The sequence below is a fragment of the Dasypus novemcinctus genome, chromosome 9 (genome assembly GCF_030445035.2).
Source record: "Dasypus novemcinctus isolate mDasNov1 chromosome 9, mDasNov1.1.hap2, whole genome shotgun sequence".
Taxonomy (NCBI): Eukaryota; Metazoa; Chordata; class Mammalia; order Cingulata; family Dasypodidae; genus Dasypus; species Dasypus novemcinctus.
This window is the reverse complement of record NC_080681.1, coordinates 86,621,667-86,641,029: the sequence shown is the minus strand read 5'-3', so window position 1 is coordinate 86,641,029 and position 19,363 is coordinate 86,621,667. Positions and strand designations below refer to the sequence as shown.

General features: G+C 57.6%; 1 protein-coding gene across 1 annotated transcript; it reads right to left on the bottom strand.

The window, feature by feature from the left end:
- Positions 1 to 18,363: 18,363 nt before the first annotated feature.
- On the bottom strand, positions 18,364 to 18,894 carry TMEM275 (transmembrane protein 275). Its single transcript, XM_058304721.1, has one exon. It carries the CDS (start codon positions 18,892 to 18,894, stop codon positions 18,364 to 18,366), a length of 531 nt encoding a protein of 176 aa, XP_058160704.1.
- Between the last annotated feature and the right edge of the window lie 469 nt (positions 18,895 to 19,363).

Genomic DNA, 19,363 nt, shown 5'->3' with positions numbered 1-19,363 from the left:
CTGCCTGGCTTCTTGGGTCAGGGGTCTTGGGTACGGCACCCCCAGCCCCATGGATGTGCCCAGACGACTGGCAAGGAGTTGACCCTAAGAGCCCACCCTGGGGCGTGGGGGCCTGCTCCCCGCCCCGCCCCTGGAGCCCCAGTCTAAGGTGAAGCCCACACCCACCCTCTGCATGGCCCTGCTTGGACCCCGTGGAGGCCGAATGGGGAGGAGGTAGGAGGCTGGGGTGTGCCCGGCTTTGCCGGGGGCGTGAGAGGCTCTCACTGGCCAGATCCCCACCTCCACGTCCCCTCCTCCCTTCCCTCCCACCCCTCCTGCCCCATAGTAATTTGATGTGTGGAATGTGCTATATAAATATAAATACATAAAGCTCTATTTTCAAGCTCCCGCCTGCCCCAGGCCCCCCTCCCTGCTCCCATCCTGAGCCCCTCTTCCCACTGCCACCCTTGCCTGCAGTGCCCGCAGCGCCCTCTGGCTCTCCCTCCTTTCTCTCTCTCTTTCTCTGTCCTGTTCCCTGTTGCCCTCTCTCCATCCTCTCTCTTCTGCACCCTTGATCTTGCCCCATCTCTTGGCCCTGCCCTGGCTTCTTCCTTTGATGCTGGCTGTGTTGGTGTCAGCTCCCAAGCTGAGCTCTGTTTGGAGTTGTGGTCCTTTGGTTTTAGTAACTGTATTTCTTCCTGTCCCTCTCCTCTTCTCTGTCTCCACTTCTTCCCTGCCTGCCTCTCTTCTGCCCCTCACACCCCCCCTTGGGCAGCTAGTCCTTTCCATCCCCAACAGAAACAGGAAGGCCCTAGCAGGAGCCCCTAGGGCTGCAGACAGAAGGTGGCCCTGGTGCCACACCCACCCTCCCCCCAGCCTGGCATCTGGAAGGGGCTGTGAGTCATGTTTTCTTCTCTCTCCCCAGCATCGAGGTCCCAGTTCCCAAGATTCGGGGGGAGGGGCCTGGAGGCGGCAGTCAGGCTGGGCCGTCGGTGGGATGGGCAGCACCCCTGCCTGCAAATCCCGCACAGAGGCCTGCTGCCCGCTCAGGCAGGACGGCTCAGGCTGACCCAGGGAGTGCCTCCCAGCCCTGCCATGGGGTTCCAGACCTCTTTTGGGTGAGACCGCTCTGCGTAGTAGGAGGGTATTCTCAGAGAGAAGGTCTCTTCGGAGGAATGGGGCAGCTACGACTCTCCCACGACCCAGCCTCCAGGTCCGCCGTTACTGTCTGATCCAGGAGTACGTCTGAGCCAGGACTGAAGGTTGAATTTTGGCTCTCTGTCATGGGAATGCGAACCAAACAGCAATCTGGTGTCTCAGGCTTCCATTGGCTCCCCAACCCAGGGGCGATTGTGGAAATAAGCTTGTCACTGGCCCAGAAAGGTGTGTTTCTGTGCGGAGTCGGGCAGCCCAGCTCAGCAGCCTCCCTTTCAAGCAGTGTGACCTTAGGCAAGTCCACAGCCTCTCTGTAAGATGAGCTGTGCAAGTCCACAGCCTCTCTGTAAGATGAGCTGTAAGGTCCTTTCCAGAATAACAGCCTGCATGTCTGTGCTCACAGCCTTGCCAGACGGAAGTCCCTAATTAAACCATCACCACAAACAACAAAAGGCTCTCAGAAGCACAAGCTATGAATTAGAAAATTGCTTTTCCCTTGCTGTGAGGCAATGGGTGCTGATGCTGCCACAGTCTCTGGCCCTCTGTTTCCCAATGAGTATAATGGGTGCCTTCTGCTCACACAGTTTGGATGTGATCCTGCTTTTCCTTGAGTTGCATTGCTAGCCTCTGCAGTCACCCCATCTCCATGCCACTGGATGGTCTGGGGGCTCTGCTCAGGGTAGGGGGAAGGGGATGGGTTTGGACAGACTCCTGGTCGTGAGCCCTAAGCCTCCCTGGCTCACTACCCACCCCTACCCCCTGCTCCAAGGAGTTGCCTCTGAAAACTGGGTAAAGATTCTTTATCTTATCTCCTCTTCCATTGGGAAGAGAGAGGGGTCTGTTGGGGCCTTGGTGGGATCGGATTGCAGGGCAATCAATACCCGCCATCCTTGGGGGCCGGTCTGGGTTGAAGAAGAGGGAGAAGGCCTTGGATAGGAAAAAAGGTGAGGGGGATTGTAGCCTGGGCTGGGAACACTGAGCAAAGGAGTGGAGGGTGTCATGGCTGGAGCCAGGGTCCCTCGGATCTTTTTGTCAACATTTCTCCCATTCAGTTGACCCAGTTCCATAAGCTTGTTGCCCAGACAATGCAGGGAAGGGCGAATGTGGTCCCCGCTTCCAGGTGAATCTCCACCTAGTTTAGGGGATGCTGAGAGCAGCTAGAGAGCAAGAGGAAAGCATCCTTGCAGGTGGCACCATGAGTCTCCCACAGGAATCAGACGGCATGAGCTTGGGGTGGACCCGCCGCACCAGAGCCTGCAGTTGAAGAGAAGCATCTCCCAGACGTCTGGGCCACCCACAGGGCTGAGCGCCTGAGGTTCAAGTTCTGACTGTCCCTTCCAGGAAAACCTCGTTGCTCGCCTCTCCCTCTTATTCGAAGTCTCCCTTTTCCTGCTCCTCACCTCCCCAGAGCATGGTCCAGGGGCCTGGGACCCCACCCCACTCTGCAGCTGGTGGGCTGCACAGACTGCGTTCCAAACCAGCTGTTTTGTGACCATTTGTGCTTAGAGGTCGTGCCAGCCCATGGCAAAAACACTGTGTACCATATTTATTTATTCTGATAGTTGGAAAAACAAGACTCCAACCATCCCCTCCCCGGCCCTATCCCTGCATAGTGCAGCATGACGCTCTCTCCTGTGTATTCGTTCCTCCGTCTGCCTGTCCGTCTGTCTTCCTGTGACGTTGTGACCTGTTCTTTGTCCTACTTGGCTAATAAAAGAGGATCCAGCAGCACAGACCTCAGCCCACGTTCATTCCCAGGGGAGCCGCCTGCAGCAGCCTGAGCACATGGGTGTCTCAACGTCTGCTCGCTGCGTCGCCTCGTGGGCCAGCGAGGGAGGAGGGGGGCTGCCTTGTGATGGGTCACTCCTGTGCTGGCCTTGCAGCTCTCTCCATGGCCCTTGCTGATCTGGGGCTGGCGTGCCCCTCTGGAGTCGTTGTGGGGGAGCAGAGGGGCTGGGGTGAGGGGGGGGGTCCATCTTCCCTGGGCTGTTTGGACCTCACCCAAGCACCCGTGGCAGGGACCATCTGGGGGGTATTCGGCCCAGAAAGAGAGCCTCAGGGGGCTGGGTCTGCAGGACGGAGAAGGGCAGGGTCTTCTGTGGGAAACTGCAGGTGAACCGGGGCCAACGGGGAATGGCAGGAAGGCCCGCTTGGATCTAAAGCCAGAGCTCTTCTCCAGTGGGATGGGCGGCCTTAGGAAGGAGGGAGCTCCCTGTCCTCAGAGGTGAGCAAGCAGAGGATGAAGAAGGGATTTCTGCTATGGCTGGCGGGTTGGATTAGATTTACCAGGGTCCTTCCAGCTCCGGGGCCTGATGTGTGTTTGTGTGTTATAAGATTCTGTGTACACATGACAACCTGTACCATGAATTCATAAGTATTGTGTGTATTGTGTGTGTGTGTGTGTGTGTGAGAGAGAGAGAGAAAAGTAGGGGGGAGAGAGCATAAGCGTGAGACTGTATACATGGGCAATAACTGCAGAAAAAGCGCACAAAGAAGAAGTTCTGTTTGCTGTGAAATCCTGCTCCCTCCTGAATTTGAAGAAAAAAGTGATGCGAAGAGCTCCCCCACTCAGTCCTCATCGCCCTGGCTCCGCCCCAGCCTGCTCCCAGGAGTTCCAGAGTGTCTGCCCAGGCCCCCAGGGGCAGAAGGGGTGCAGCATGCCGGGGGGGGGGGGCCTCTGGCTCCAGAACAGCGGAACAGTGTGCCTGCTGCTTCCCAGGGGCGGGCACCTCGGGCCACAAGCGGCCCGGGGAGGGCCCTGACCTCCCCACTTCCCAGGTCGCTGCGGGCCCTGGGAGACATTCCTGTCTCCTTGTGGGGCTGAGGATTAGGGCGGGGAACATGTCCCCCACCTTCCCAGGAGGAGCCGACAGATCAGATGTCTGCCCCAAATCTCCCACTGCTCCCTGCCCCCCTCATCCGCTGCGTGCATGCATGCCTCCTGCATACCGCAGGCCTGCCTTCCACCCTCCCCCAGCCCCTGGCATAGAGGGTGCCTGGTAACCCCGCAATTCCAATCACTCCATCACTCAGCACCTCCTGAGTCCCTGCAGTAGGCCTGGCTCTGTGCTGGGCGCTGGGTGCATGGAAACAAGCGAGAAAAGCATGGTGGTCAAGACAATCACGACATAGGGTGATTTGGGGTTCAACAATAGAGAACTGTGGGAGTACGGAAGAGGAGTCCCTAACTCAGCCTGGGTGATCAGAAAGGCTCCTTGGGGGACTTTTGAGCTGAATCTCAGGAGGGCAAGGGAGGCGGCATCTTGGGAGAAGGCTCGGAGCGTACAAATCCGCCGACCCAGCTGACTGGGGAGCCCCGGAAGAGCAAGGGACCTGTCTGGGTGGGGCTTGGAGGCCGTGGGAGGTGCTGTCAGGGGCTGCAGATGCACAGGGAAGCCGGGAGTTTAGACTCAATCCCAAAGGCTATGCAGGACATGGAAGCTATTCCCAGTGGGGGGGGTGTGTGTGATCAGACTCGCACTTTAGAAAATCCCCCTCCCCGCCACACCGCACCACAATATACCTTTGCTCATGGAGGGTGGGTTCATGGGAAGGAGCTAGAGGCAGGCAGACCAGAGAGGAGGCCACGGTCTTGTCCTGGTGAGAGGAGGGGGCAGCGACCTGGGCTGGGGGAAGGGGAGCAGGGAGCGGTGGGTGAGAGATTTAGGAGGTGGTGTTACCATGGCGACTGCTGGCAGGGGAGGGGTCAAGGGTGCTCCCCGGTCTCTAACTTGGCAATAGGGTAGTCAGGGACCGCTGGGGTGGGGAATGAGCCTGATCTCAGCTTGGACCTGTTTGCTGTATTTAAGGGGCCTACTCAAGGACAGAGGTTGGGAGGCACGGATTGGAGGCTGTCTCGCTGCAGGCTTCAGGTTTAAATGTACTTGACAAACACCCGTATAGCACTTCCTCTGTGCCAGGCATTTTACAAATAAGTCACTTAATCCTCACACAACTCTATGAGGTAGGTTCCATTATTATCCCCAGTCACAGATGAGGAAACTGAGGCAAAGAGAGGTTAAACGATTTGCCCAGGTCCACACAGCTAGTAATGGGTGAGCCAAGTTACAAACCTGGGTAACCTCAGAAGCCTTGCTTTTCACCTTGGGGGCTGTCAACAGAGAGAAGGCAAATGAAGCCTCATTACTAAATGAGACCACACAGGGAGGGACTGGGACCTCAGTGAAACACTGAATGAAGCAAAGAATTCTACCGATGGAGCCCAGCAAGCGCCTGCCTGTTTGCTGTTCACTGTGGGCAGATCACTGCCCCTCTCTGTCCTCAGTTTCCTCTTCTGTCAAATGGGAATCATTAACAACGTCCAACTGCCTCTGGGTGGCTCAGGTGAGATAAAGAGGCTGAATGAAGCCTTGGGGGAGGACAAGGGGCTGGCGGGCCATGTGCCCTTCGGGCAGTAGGTGCTGAGGGAGCCCGTGGTGATTGAGATGCAAGAGGAAAGGGGCTCCCCGAGGAACCTCCTTTCTTGGGCCTTCACTTCAATGTTTTTTCAGCCCAGGATCTGGTCCCTTAGGGACCCTTGCGGAAGGGACACCTGCGAGAGGGTCCTGGGGGATGGCCAGGCTTGCCCTCCCTCCCCACCCAGTCCTTTCCCACAGAGCTGCCCCCTGGGCTGCCCCCCGCCCAGCCACCCCCTGGAATCTCATTCTCCTCCTGCTTCTGGGAAAGCCGATTAGGAGGCGGCCTCCTGCCCGCCCCCCTGACAAGTGTGTCTGAACTTCCAACAAAGGCCCTCAGAGCGCTGCAGAGGGAGGGCCCAGGCACCCGGAACCTGACACCACTGGCCCGGGATCACCCCAGGAGGCAGGAGGCAGGGGGCACGGCCTGGCTGCGGAGGTGAGGAGCCTGCTCTGTCTGTGCTCTGCTCACCCTCGGGCAGGCAGGAATGTGTCCCTGAAGGGGATCCGGCCCCACAAGGGCCTGGGGGTTGGGGGGACTGGCTGGGGGGACAGCTGCACCTTGAACCCCCTCATCACAGGGGAGGCAGCACAGGTCAGCACCCAGGGGTGCTCCACAGGGTTTGCCTGCTGACTCCCCCACACTCAGCCACGTACGCAATTACACACATACACCCACCCACATTCAGTGTCACACACAGTCTCTCTCGCTACTTCTGCACTGGGCCACACAATCCCACGGTGTCTGTCTGTTTCTCGTACTCCTGTATCAAAGACACCCCAGCGCACCGTCAGATGCCCACGCTCACATCTTCCTCCTCCTCAGTCCCTTCAGACGCACCGGCACACGGTGGCAGCGCTCCCCTCACTCGCAGGCATGCGTTCTTCCTGGCTTGCTCCCACCCCAGGCAGGCCCACCCCACGCTCCGCGTGCCAGCAACCCTCGTTCACACAGGCCTCCACGCCCACACTGCCAGGCGGCGCCAGGCGGGGGCTCGGTGGTCGCTGCCCCCGCCTGCTGGAGAGCCGGCCCAAGCGCACGCGGGAGTCAGACCCAGCCCTGGCTGTCGCTGCTGCGCCCACGTCCACGAGCCTCTCCTCCACCCCAAGGGGCTGCCCTGAGCCCACCTCCTCACTCCCTGTTCCCTCTCCCACGGCCAGCTTTATGGGTGCAGTTGCACAGGGCCCCGGACTCGAGGGCCCCGTGAGGCTCTGCGGTCGCCATTTTGAAGTACGGAATCATTTTTTTTTTAAATAAGGGGTCCTGCATTTTCGTTTTGCACTGGACTCCACAAATTACGTAGCTGGTTTCACTGCCTTATCACAGTCTCCCTCAGTCCCTCAGTCAGGCAGCTGCAACAGCCTGACTCACCCAGCCCTTCAGAATGCCAGGCTCTGCCGAGAGCCCTCAGCTTCCCTCACCTGCCCGAACGCACCTGCTTCCTCCTCCAGCTGAGGATTTCCTATCCCCCTCCCTGTCCACCAGGGTGGAGGGAACCACCAGAAGCATACCACACTTCCGTGTATCTCCTCCTACCGTGGCCTTGGGGCTCAGTGTCCTCATCCGTAAAATGGGGCCAATGGTAACACCTCCTTCAGGTTCTTTGTGAAGATTAAACGAGACAACACCTGTAAAGTACTTAGCACATTTATTAAGTGCTCAATAAATGGGTGTTGTTATAATCATTGCTATTATTATACTGTCACCAGTGTGGGCAAACCATAGACTCAGTCCCATGGCCCTCATAACACATATCGTCTAGTGAGTAAAACAGACATTCCTCAGATAACCACACTTATAAATGTCAAGTAGCTGGGGTGAATGAGAAGTACGCAACCCTGACCTCAGTGGATTACAGCTAACAGCCATCTGGGGCTGGGATCCGGGATCAGTCTAAGACAGGGACAGGGATCAGTATGGGGACGGTCTCAGCTCAGTTAGGGGCCAGAGCAGGGCTCAGAAGGGGCTAGGCCTGGGCTAAACTTGTGCCTAGTCAATTCCATTTCTAGCACTGACTCACTGTGGGAAGTTTTATTAAAAAGTTCTAGGCTTCTGTGAATCTCTGTCTTGCCATCCGTAAGATGGGGAGATCAGTCCCTACCCCCAGACCTGTGGGAATTGATTGAACTCTGTGATGGGAGCCAAGGATTAAGCTGCTGCAGCAAATGACTCCAGCCGGGCCCCCCAGGGCTCTCCTCCCCTTCCAGGCCCGTGTCTCCAGCTACTGGAAAATGCCACCTCAGCCTGGGATCCTTTCCAAGAGGAGTTTGGAGATTTTGCAAAGCCCTTTGAACAACAAAGGCCACAGGAGCGATATTTCCTCCTGAGGCTGACCGACCAGTGGCTCCTTTATCTGGGCAATCAGGCTTGAAGAGCTGTTCTTGGAAAGAGCTTGTGTGGGGCGTGTGTGGGTGCGCGGGTGCGAGCGTGTGCGCACAAAGCCGCTCTTTGTCGCCTCCTCCACCGAAGTCGGGCCGACAGGACTGTGCGCCTGGGTTCCCCACAGGTCCCCCGTCCATCCCCCCGCCTTTTCATAGCAAGTGCTGGGCAGCCAGGAGGGAGGAGACACATTCTTTTTCACCTTAAGATTCTTGCACAGGAGAGAACTCCAGGAAAGCGGGGCCCCGGGGCCTCAGGAAGAAGCGGGGTAGGTGGAGGGGAATGCTTGGCAGCAGGGGAGAGAGACAAGGCAGGCTGGGGTTCTTCTAGTGGGGTGAGGGCCTCCTGAGGCCCCAGGGGGCCCTCCCCAGCATCCGCAGCCCCTCTGGGGCCAGAGACCTAGGAGATGGCCCCAGAGGCTGGCCTTGCCCAGGTTCGCCCTCAGTCGGCCTGGGTAAGGCCCCTAGACAAAGACCGCGGCCCTCCAGCCTCCAGCCTGCCTCTGGGCTGTGTGATACGGGGTAAGTCCCTCTCTGGGCCTCAGTCCCTATTTCTTAAGTCGGTTTTACACACTGACTTAGGTCTCCCCCTTCCCCGACTCCAGGCGGACTACACTGGGAGGGAGCGATAGATACATAGGATGGACTTTGAGGGAAACGGACTTGGCCCAGTGGTTAGGGCGTCCGTCTACCACATGGGAGGTCCGCGGTTCAAACCCCGGGCCTCCTTGACCCGTGTGGAGCTGGCCCATGCGCAGGGCTGATGTGCGCAAGGAGTGCCGTGCCACGCAGGGGTGTCCCCGGCATAGGGGAGCCCCACATGCAAGGAGTGCGCCCCGTAAGGAGAGCCGCCCAGCGCGAAAGAAAGAGCAGCCTGCCGAGGAATGGCGCCGCCCACACTTCCTGTGCCGCTGATGACAACAGAAGTGGACCAAGAAACACAAGATGCAGCAAAAAGACACAGAAAACAGACAACCGGGGGAGGGGAGGGGAATTAAATAAATAAATAAATCTTAAAAAAAAAAGAAAAAAAGAAAAGAAAATTTAAAAAAAAATTACATTCTTAAAAAAAAAAAAAAAAGGATGGACTTTGAGGAGCTAGAGCTGCAAAAGATAACCTTCTCCCTGCCTCCTCAGCCCCTTCTCCCCCATTCCAGCTCCCAGGACCCTGCCGAACCCAGGGGAGTGGACAAGGGTGGAGGTGGGCGAGAGGACTGCCTCCAGAAGGGCCAGGCTTGTCGACCGCCTGGGAATTTCTGCTACAAGTTCTCAGAATAGACATCCTTAAGGGTCTCTAGTTCAGTCCCCATCTGGAGCAAGGGTCACGCACACGCAGCCCCCGCCCACAAGCGTGCGGGGAAGGGAGCTGACAATTCCAGGGCTGGCTCCTACAGGAATGCCTGTTGGGAAGTTCTTCCTCATGTTGAACTGATACCTGCCACCCAATAACCTCCCTGTCCCAGGCCTGGGGCCACACAGAATATCTGCTCACACTGTCCTGGGGCACCCAGCCAAACTGGATCATGTGGTGTTACGTACACTCACCATGCCCACAGCTCCTGCTGGTCCCTTCTCCTGGGGAAAGCCTAATCATGCTTCAGAACCCATCCACCTGCCACTTCCTCCAGGAAGCCTTGCCTGATTACTCCAGGGAAGAAGGATGCCTCCTCCCCTCCTGGACCCTCCTCGGCCACTGTGTTCAGCTTTCACTCTCTACCAGATGGGGTGCCCCCTGAGCAGGCAAGAGTCTGGCTCAGAGCTGGTGTTCAGCCAATACCAACCTTGTCAAATTGACTTGTAGGAGTACCATGTATGGGACAAGTCTGCCTGGAGCCTCGGGGAGCCCGGCTGCTGCCTGGCCTTGCTGTGTGTTCTGGGCATGCCCTGGCTCTCTGGGGCCCTTTCCTGCGAGGAGGTTGGACAGCCGGTCTCTCCAGGCCTGCCTTGGGCAGCCTTGGTTTCTGAGTTCCCTGCTGGTTTTCTCTTCCCTGTAACGCTCGTGTTTCCTCAGCTGCCCCTCCCAGGACCTCTTGCCATGCTGGATACTCCCTGCGTGGGTGCAGATGGGGCTCAGAGGCATTTAGTGGCAAAGGCCTAGCAGTGGTCCCAGGAAGTGGGAGAAGGGTCTCCTGGTCTGGCACCCAGGTACGAGGCAGCACCCTCTGGCCACGAAGGGCCTCCCCCTTTGTGGGCTGTTTCACTCATGGCATCCTTGGGGGATGAGCCTGGTCTGAGTTTAGGGGCTGCACCCCAGTCTTTGTGAGGTGGATGGGAGGGGGCTCAGTCCACTCACTCCTGTTCACTGAGCACCGTCTCTGTGCCAGACCCACCTCAGGCACTGCGGATACGACACTGAACCAGACAGTCCCTGCTCCCAGGGAGCTTATGTGCTAATGGGGAGGCAGACAGTAAATAGATAAGCAATGAAATAAATACTTTTGGGGTGCTGATTAAGGGTTATGAAGAGACTAACATAGGGAATGGGGTCAGGGCTCAGTGCACGGCTGCAGCAGGGGTTCAGTCGAGGAGACAGATGGAATGACTAGGACAGGCGAATTGACAGCCAGGTGGACAGCCAGCCAGCCAGAGAACAGCCGGTGAGGAAAGAGGCTGTCCTAGGCCAGGACCGAGGCTCCTTGGGGAGAGGGGGTGGGGCGAGGAGGCGGGATCTATTAGGCTGATGACTTCAGGCCTAATCCCAGGCCGGGCTAGGGGGGTGGGGGGGAAGCACCCCCCACTGAGGTGTAATTTCACGCTGAAGAGCCTGATGGGGCGTCCCAGGGACTGATCCTTTCTGGATCAGAAAACGCACTTTCCGGCATAAGAGCGATTAATGCCTTAACCCTCCGCGGGCTGGCCCTGGGCTAGCCCCACCCATGCCATCTCCAGGCCCTGGGGACCTAGCTCACCCGCCTCCCCTCCGGCCCAGCTAACGCCTGGTCCTGGTTATGTCTGCAGAAAGCCGGAAACTGTAGCCAAGGGAAGCCAAGCGACTTCTGTCCAGGACCCTATTTCCCTTGCAGACCCTCGTGCCCCCCAGAGGCGAGCTCCTCAGCCCCATCTGCGGGTTCCTCCCATCACTCAGCTCGAGTTCAGTCTCTTTCAGGAAGCCTGGGGTCTAGTTCAATCTCCTGGCCTGCTCACAGGCTGGAATCCCCACTTCGCAGCCTTCCTGCACGCCCTGTGATGGGCAGCTCACTGCCTCCCAGCGTCGCCCACCCCAGTGTGACACAGCAATAAAGCCATAGCTTAGAGGCTTCCTCCGCCTCTCCGCAGAGGAGGCCGGGGCCCCTGGACACTCACAAGCCATGTCTCCAGTAACATCCCAGAGGCACTTCCGGCCAATTTTGTCCAAGGGTGGCAGTTCATGGCAGTCCTGCCTCTATGCCCTCTCCTGCTCAAGTCCTCTTTTTCTCTCTATCTCTGTTCAAGCACCCACCAGGAAATTATCTTACCTCTTTTTTGGCTCTGACGTGTTTCATAGCCTCCGCTTGGGGAAGTCCCCCTGACACCGCCCTGTCTAACTTCTACGAAGCCCGAGGCAGCCTCTGCAGGCTGCTCTCCCCTCCCAAGTCCCCGGGGGTAGGGGAGAAGGGCAGGGGCTGAGCTGGGCCTCCCCTTAGCTCCCCTGGTCTCTAAAACCCCAGCCCCATTAAAAGAAAGCCCCTAAATGTTATTTACACTTCGGAGTCTTAAAAACCATTAACAAAAGCCACTTAATTCAATTATCTTCCCGGCTGGCTCGGTTCTCAGCGGCAGAGCATGGGCCTCCCCTTACCACCCCCCTCCCCACCCCCCTGTCATTGTGTTGGGCTAATGAGGTAAACTGAAGCGAGCCCTGTCCCCCCTGACAGGTTTATGAGAATTTAATAAAGCGTGGCCGGGACCAAATGAGTTGCCTCAGCCTCGGAGAGCTCATTGTCTTCGGCGTCAGCGTTTTTTGACTCGAGTCGCCCCCTCCCCCGCCCCAGCTCCTGTCTGGCTGGGCCCCCACCCCTGGCCTCTGCCTCCCAAGGTAAGCTGGGAGGCTGGTGTGCCCGGCAGAGGCCAGCTTGGGCCCTGCGGCGGCAAGGCACCAGGCTCAGCCCTAGGTAGAGCGGAAGTCCAACTGGCCGGAGGTCAGGGTTGGGGCGGGGACCTCGGCTGTCCTTCAGAGACCTCCCATCCCTCTCACAAACAGACCCCAGGCACATACAGGTGCCTTTGGGACCTCAGGTTCCTACTTCCTCCTACGGGACTCTGTCCGCGCTGCTGTCCCACGGACCCTGCCGGTATGAGGCCACTGGTGCCCCCCTGGAGCATGACTCACTTTTCTTGCCTGTTTGGTGACCAGCCAACATGAGCTCCCGGAGGGAGGCCCAGAGCCAGGGTGCAGGGTGGGCACAGAGGGCCCTCAGCCATGGCCTGGTCTCACATTCTTCCACAGGACGTCACTTTCTCCCCACACTTTCCCTGGAAGGTGACAAGCAGCGGGGTTCATCCAGTGAGAAGGGCCTTGCCACGGGAATCGGCAGCACGGGTGGAAGGGGCTCCCTGTGTGGAGGCTTCCCAGATAGGCAGGCAGGCGGAAAGGCTCCATCCCCAGAGCGCCAGGGCACTTGGGGAAGGCCTGATTGCCCCGTTTCTCATATGTCCTAGAGAGCCTAGAACCAGTCCTTCTCTGCCTGGACTCTCATGGGTCCAATGCCCAGGAGTTTCTGGATCATTTGGAGATCCAGGATACCTTCTCTCTCCCCCAAACATATTTCCAGGACTTACTTCCTTCTGGGGCAGAAGAATTTTCTGGAACGTCTTTTGTCAATGGGGTGGTCGGGGAGCAAGTCTTAGGGACCAAGGCTCAGTCTTTGCCCAGGGCCGGGATTCAGAGTATGGGTCAGGGTCAAAGTTCAGCCTGAGACTAGACTTAGGGCTCTATGACCATGGTCAGGCTCCATCTGTGATCAGAGTCAAGGCTCAGTGTATGGATCAAGGTAAGGGCTGTTTATTCTCAGAGCTTAGTCTGTGATCAGGGTGAGGGCTCAGTCTGTGAACAAACTTAGGGCTTAGTGTGTGATCATGGGCAAGTATGTGTTCAAGTCAGGGTCCCATCTATGATCTATGTCAGGAATCAGTTTAGGGACTGGGTCAGGGCTCAGTCTAAAATTAAGATCAGGGTTTGGTATATGGATCAGGGTCAGGGTTCAGCCTGTGATAAAGGTCAGAGTTCAGTATAAAAACCAGAAAGTGTCAGGGTTGAGTATGACCAGGGCCAAATTCAGTCTATGATCAAGGTCAGGACTCAGTATGAACTGAGATGAAGGCTCAGTCCAAGATCACAATAAGAATTCAATCTATGACCAGACTCAGCACTTATTTGTACCCTGGAGCTGAAGGTGCTGCTTAGCAAATTTGAACAACTTCACCTCTACCCTACTGGGATTCCCCAGGGCCTGAGCACCTATAGGAAGAAAAGCCAAAGTTGTGCGGGGTGGTTGGCTGTCATCTCTATCCCGTCATGTGCTCAGGGTGCCCTCTGGTGGCATTCTCTGGAAGTGCCGATTTCCTCAGACTTGGCCCGTTTGGCCATCCTCGGCCTCTGGGATCCTACTCCTCAGGTCAGTCCACATCAATGCCCATTTAGATAGCTCTACATTCCTGCCCCTCCCAGCCCTCCCACCCCCACCCCATAAGGTAGAAAACTGAGGAATTGGCATGGGGAACTTTGTGAGTACACACCACCTAGACAATTCAGACACAAAATTGTTTCTCCACACTCGTAAGCTTTTCTCCCTTCCCACCCAGAATCAGACATCTTTTTTTTTTTTTTTTAAAGATTTATTTATTTATTTAATTTCCCCCCCTCCCCTGGTTGTCTGTTCTCGGTGTCTATTTGCTGCGTCTTGTTTCTTTGTCCGCTTCTGTTGTCGTCAGCGGCATGGGAAGTGTGGGCGGCGCCATTCCTGGGCAGGCTGCTCTTTCTTTTCACGCTGGGTCGCTTTCCTCACGGGCGCACTCCTTGCGCGTGGGACTCCCCTACGCGGGGGACACCCCTGCGTGGCAGGGCACTCCTTGCGCGCATCAGCGCTGCGCATGGCCAGCTCCACACGGGTCAAGGAGGCCCGGGGCTTGAACCGCAGACCTCCCATGTGGTAGACGGACGCCCTAACCACTGGGCCAAAGTCCGTTTCCCCAGAATCAGACATCTTGACAAATCTCTATTACTGGGGACCTGGGGCCTCAGCCATGTGATGAGATGCACACTTCTTACTCATTCATTTGTTCAACAAATATTTATTGGGCACCTACCTTGTGTCAGGTGGGCATTGAGATATGGCAGCCCACAAGAGAGAAGTCCCAACCTCTTGGAGCTCACACCCCACTTACCCCAGTCCCCAACTCCTAGTTCAGAGCCCTCGTCAGAAGGTTGGCCAAGATTCAGAACTGGGAAGCTGAGGATCCCTTCTCTCCCCTAGATTCAGAGGTTAGACTAGTCAAGGTTCTCCTCATATGCCACAACTGGACCCATGTACCAGTGGCTTCTAGATCTGCATCCTGAGGGTGCTCCTCTCTCCAGAACTCGGGCTGTGGCTCCAGTTCCTAGGGGACAGCTCCGCAGGCCAATAGGCATTTCTCCGTACTAGGTCACCTGAGCATCTGTTCTTCCATAAAACCAAAATTCTAGAATTGCCTTCTGGATTCCTCTCTTATACTTCCCCTGGACCCCTCCAACAGGGAAACCCGTCCATTCTACCTCAAAAATGGATGTTGAATCTGCCCACTCCACAGCTCCCACCATAACTCACTTCTGCAGTAACCTTATAACCCGCCCCCATGTTTCTCCTCTTGCCCCTCAACAGTCTATTTTCCACAAAGCAGGCAGAACAATCTTTACAATCATAAATCAGATCATGTCAGTTTCCTGCTTAAAGCTCTGCGGTTGCTCCCATACCACCAAGAATAAAATCCCAGCTCTGTGCCCTGATTTACCAAGTTCTGCATGATCTGAGCACTGCCCCCTCCCCCTCATCTCCCACTTTGTCTCTCACCTCTGTCTCTACAGTCCTTCTTTTTTCATGCCTCAAACAAGCCAAGTTCATTCTCACCTTAAGCCTTTTGCACTGGCCATTTCCTGAAGCTTGAAATGTTCTTGCTACAGACCTGTGCATGGCTGACTCTTGTAATTCAGAGCTCAGCTTAAATGCTACCCCCTCAGAGAAGATTTCCCGAAGCATCCAAGTCCCTCTATCATACGTTCTCGTTGTAACTTTCTGCATGGCACAGTTCAGTAGAGGACTTCTGTCTTGTTTGCTTACTCATTTCTTGCTGCCTGTCTCCCCCAAGGTGAATATATACTCCACAAGAGCTTGTCCATCACTATATTCCCAGCATCTGATACACAGTAGGGCTCTGTACTTATTTGAATTGATCTAGTAAACAGCGGTTCTAAGTGGCCGCCCTCATTCCTTCTAGTGCAGGAGTTCTTAACAAGGGATCCTGAGCTTGAATTGAAATTCAAAAAAACATTATTCTTGTAGGGACATGTTGGTGCAGGTGTGATATATTTATTAAATAATACACAGTATAGTGGACTTAGTAAGGGGTCCGTGGTTTTCATCTGACTGGCAAAGGGGTCTGTGAAACAAAAAAAGGTTAAGAACCCCTGTTCTTGTGGGAAGAAGGGAAGGCACCTGAGTTCCTGGTCCCTTAGTGGGCTCCCCTGCCCAGGCGAGCAATAGCTCCCTAGGAGGAAGGGCGTACTGTGCCACCCTAGCTCCCCAGGCCCTGGGGAGCACCCTTTCTTTCAGCAGGACCAGCTGTATCCTCCACTGTTCCCTGGGTCTCTGGCGACAGCCTGGTGCCTCGATTCTCAGTCTCAGGACTGGGGGAGGGAGTGGCGGGGGGGGGGTGGCTTGCCTTCAGCCCAGGGCCCTTCTGCAGCAGTCACCATCCCTGCTCAGACTCCTCAAGGTCAAGGAGCCCAATACCCCCGTGGGCCAGAATGGTGTCCTATGCTCGACAGAATCCTGCCTCCTCATTGGGCCCCCTCAGGCCCCACACCTGCCCCCAGGGCCTGGAGCCTGCCTGGAAGTGGCCCGCAGAGATGTGGAGACACGAGCACATGCCCCAGCCTCGTGTGTGCAGAGCAGGGCTGCTCTCAAGCCGCGTTAGCTCCTCAGTGGCCACACTGCCTGACCCTCAGTTCTCACCCGGCAGGGGTGTGAGGGGAGGAGGGCCCTTGGGTGGCAGGACTGGAGAGAGATGGGGAGATTTTGCTGGGGTTGACTGGAAAGTGGGTCTGAGGGTCCTGAGGTACAGAGAATCTCTCCTGGGGTGCCTGTGGGGAGCAGGCACAATGGGATGAACGAGGACTTTCAGCTGGGGCTGCAGTGAAGGGACTCCAGGGAGCCAACGCACCCCTCCACCCCCTCATCCTACTCACTGCTCCTTCCTTCTGCCGTTCCGTGGACCTTGAACCCTTATCTCACGCTCGTACCTTCTTTTCCGCAGCCAGGCTCTCAAACCAGGGTCTGAAAGTCTTCTGAGTTTTGGGGGTAGAGAGGAGTTCTGATGATGTTGTTTCAGGCACCTGCCAGCAGGTGGGAAAGGGATTTGTGCTGGGCCCGACATTCCAGGGCTGGTATATGGGGTGGTGGGCGGAGGTTGTGGGAGAAAGGTGGTCCAGGCTACACCCCAAGATGCATCAGGGTCAGGGCTCAGCCTGAGCCCCTCTGGCCTCCTTCTCCACCAAAGCAGCAGGTGGCGTCTGAGGCCGCAAAGAAATGAACCAGGAGCGATGAACCAGGCTGGGGACAGGGCCTTCCTGACAGACACACACACAGTGGGAGGAGGGAAGTGTGCTGAGAAGAGGTCATCAGCACTCCAGGGTCTGGAAGCATCAGAGGTTAGGGCCCAGTGACCCATGTGAATTAATAGCCATGACCTGCCCAGCACCTGTGGATAGAAGTGCTCTTCTCCAGGTCAATGGGAGGGGGAGGCAGAGGCAGAAACGGGAGCCCCCCCGGAGACAGGAAGGAGACAGAGCCCCAGGGCTGACAGGAAGTACCTGGGCTGTGGGAGAGGAGAAAGGGAGGCTGATAGAGCCAAAGGTGGATGGGCAGGGGCTTACAGCCAGCAAGCGAGAGTGTGCCAGTGTGGCCACCTTCACTGGGCACTGTTTGCCTCGGTCCCTGCAGGAAGAGGAGGGGCTGGCCTGGGATTGCAGTGTCTTGCCTCCAGTCTCCTGGTTTTTCCCTGCAAGGTATACCCCAGCCCTCTACTAGATGCGCTTGCCCACTTGGAAAGACTACAGGAGGGCCCAAATTCTGCAAACCCAGCCAGTCCCTCACCATCGCCACTGGGTGGCCCAACACTCAGACCCCCACGTGCACGTGTGATCTCAGTGTTACCTAAATGCTCCTACACCCCCATCTCCTACATGTGGCCACGCAATCTCACCCCCAGTCACACTCATATGTTCACCCAGCCCCCCCAATCTGACACACCTGTTCCTCCAGACAATCGCGTGGTCTCAGATACACAGTCTTTGTTTCACACACACCCTTCTCCACTGGGACCCCTTTCTAGGACTCCAAGGGGGACTTGCGTTAGGATGCTGAAGAACTTAGCCATGGGCTGGGGGGGTCCCCAGGATCCAGGGCACTCAGCCAGGGGCTCCACAGTCAGCCCTTCCCTCCCCACCCGCACCACGGCCGAGGACAGACCCCCAAAGTAGCTTTATTGAGAAGCGAGGCACAGCAGAAATGCACGGTGCAGCACAAGCAAGGGAGGCGGAGGGCGGCGCCGGTGACAGCGAAGGTCATGCTGAGACCTTCAGGGAGGGAGAAATCCTCTTGCCACTCACCCCTTTTGGGGCTCCCGCCTCAGCTCCCCCCACTCCCAGTCAGGCAGAAAGAAGCAGAGAAATGCTCAAGCCAGTTCTACCCTAGGGACTACTCAATTTAAGTCAGAACCCCACCCACCCACCCACATCAATCTCAAAATGTCCTGCTGGGGAAGAGCAAGGAGGGTGGTGACGGGCAGGAGAGGGAGCTGGCCTTCCACAGTGTGCAGGAAGGGGAGACAGCCCAGGCCGACACCCCCGCTCGGGCCCTGGTAGACAGCCCCTCGGAGTGCCTGCTTCTCGGTTCAGGGTGCCCAAATACCAAAGGGCTGGGGGCGGGGAGTTGGGTGTCAGGGATTGCTGGTCCAGGGGCTCAGACTCATCAAGGTTGTGGGGGAGGTGACATAAGGCCAGCAAACCCCACCTAAGAGAGCGAGGTTCTGCTCCCCCTTCTGCAGGGGTGCCCCAACGCCATCACCATATTCTCCCCTCCAGAAGTTCGGGAGATGGAATGCACCTGTGCCCACCACGATGGAACCCTTGTGATACTTCTTCTTAAATGGCACTGAACGGCGGGAGCCTGGGCAGCGGAGCCAGGGGCGGAGGTCCCGTCCGCTAGGGGGCGGGCCGCTCCAGGGGCAGGTTGTCCCGGCCTCCTTGGCCGTGCGGCGCGCAGGCGGCTGCGGGCGCGAGGACGTCCAGGGCGAAGGCGCCGGGGCTGGAGCGGCCCGAGGACGCGGCCGAGGCGGCCGGGCTCAGCTGCACCGCCGTGGTGTCCTGCGCCGTGCGCTCGCTGCTCTCCATCTCCAGCGCCACGGGCCCCGCGTGGCCGCCGCCCTGGCCGGAGCCCGCAGCGGCCGCGGAGCGCGCGCGGCTGGCGGGGCCCCGGCGGCTACACACGCAGCAGGCGGCGAAGAAGCCGAGCGCCAGCACGAGCAGCGCCGGCCCCACGATGAGCGGCGCGTTGGGCCCGGGCAGGAAGGAGGCGAAGGCGCCCACCAGCGTCACGTTCACGCCCGCCAACAGCACGCACAGACCGCAGGCGCAGCACAGCGCCGGCGACGGCAGGCCCAGCAGCTGACCCTGTGCGCGCCCCGCAGGAGGCGCCGCGGTCGGGAGACCCTCGCTCTTCCGGCGGGGCGGCATCGACCTGAGACGCCAGGCGCGCGTCAAGCTCTCCCCTGCCGCCGGCCACCACTAGCCCGCATGCCAGGGGCCGGGCTCACAGTCGTCCTGTGGGCACAGAGCAAAAGGTCAGCAGGCCCCCAAAGCTGAGACAGCTGAGCTGAAGTCCAACCCAAGTCTCATTTGGTGCCTGGGAGTGCAGCGGTCACCTTGGCTAGCCCTCTGCCTCTGCCTCTGGGAACAACCCACTCCATATGGGAAGAATTTGCCCATCATTTCCCTGCCCAATCCCAGGAGTCCCTCATGGCTAATCTTGCCATCCTCTGTCCCTCCCCACTTCCTCTTGTCCTCCCAACAGACACAGACCCTTTGCCCCCTCTCCTCCAGGAAGCCTTCCTGGGCTAATTAAATAAATGAGTAAATGGCTTGTAAAGTGCCCAGCCAAGTGTCTAGCCTGTTCTAGGTGCTCATCCAATGATCATTACTATCA

What these genes read in the sequence shown, in the direction of transcription:
- TMEM275 (XM_058304721.1), bottom strand. Translation starts at nt 18,894, where the DNA reads ATGCCGCCCCGCCGGAAGAGCGAGGGTCTCCCGACCGCGGCGCCTCCT.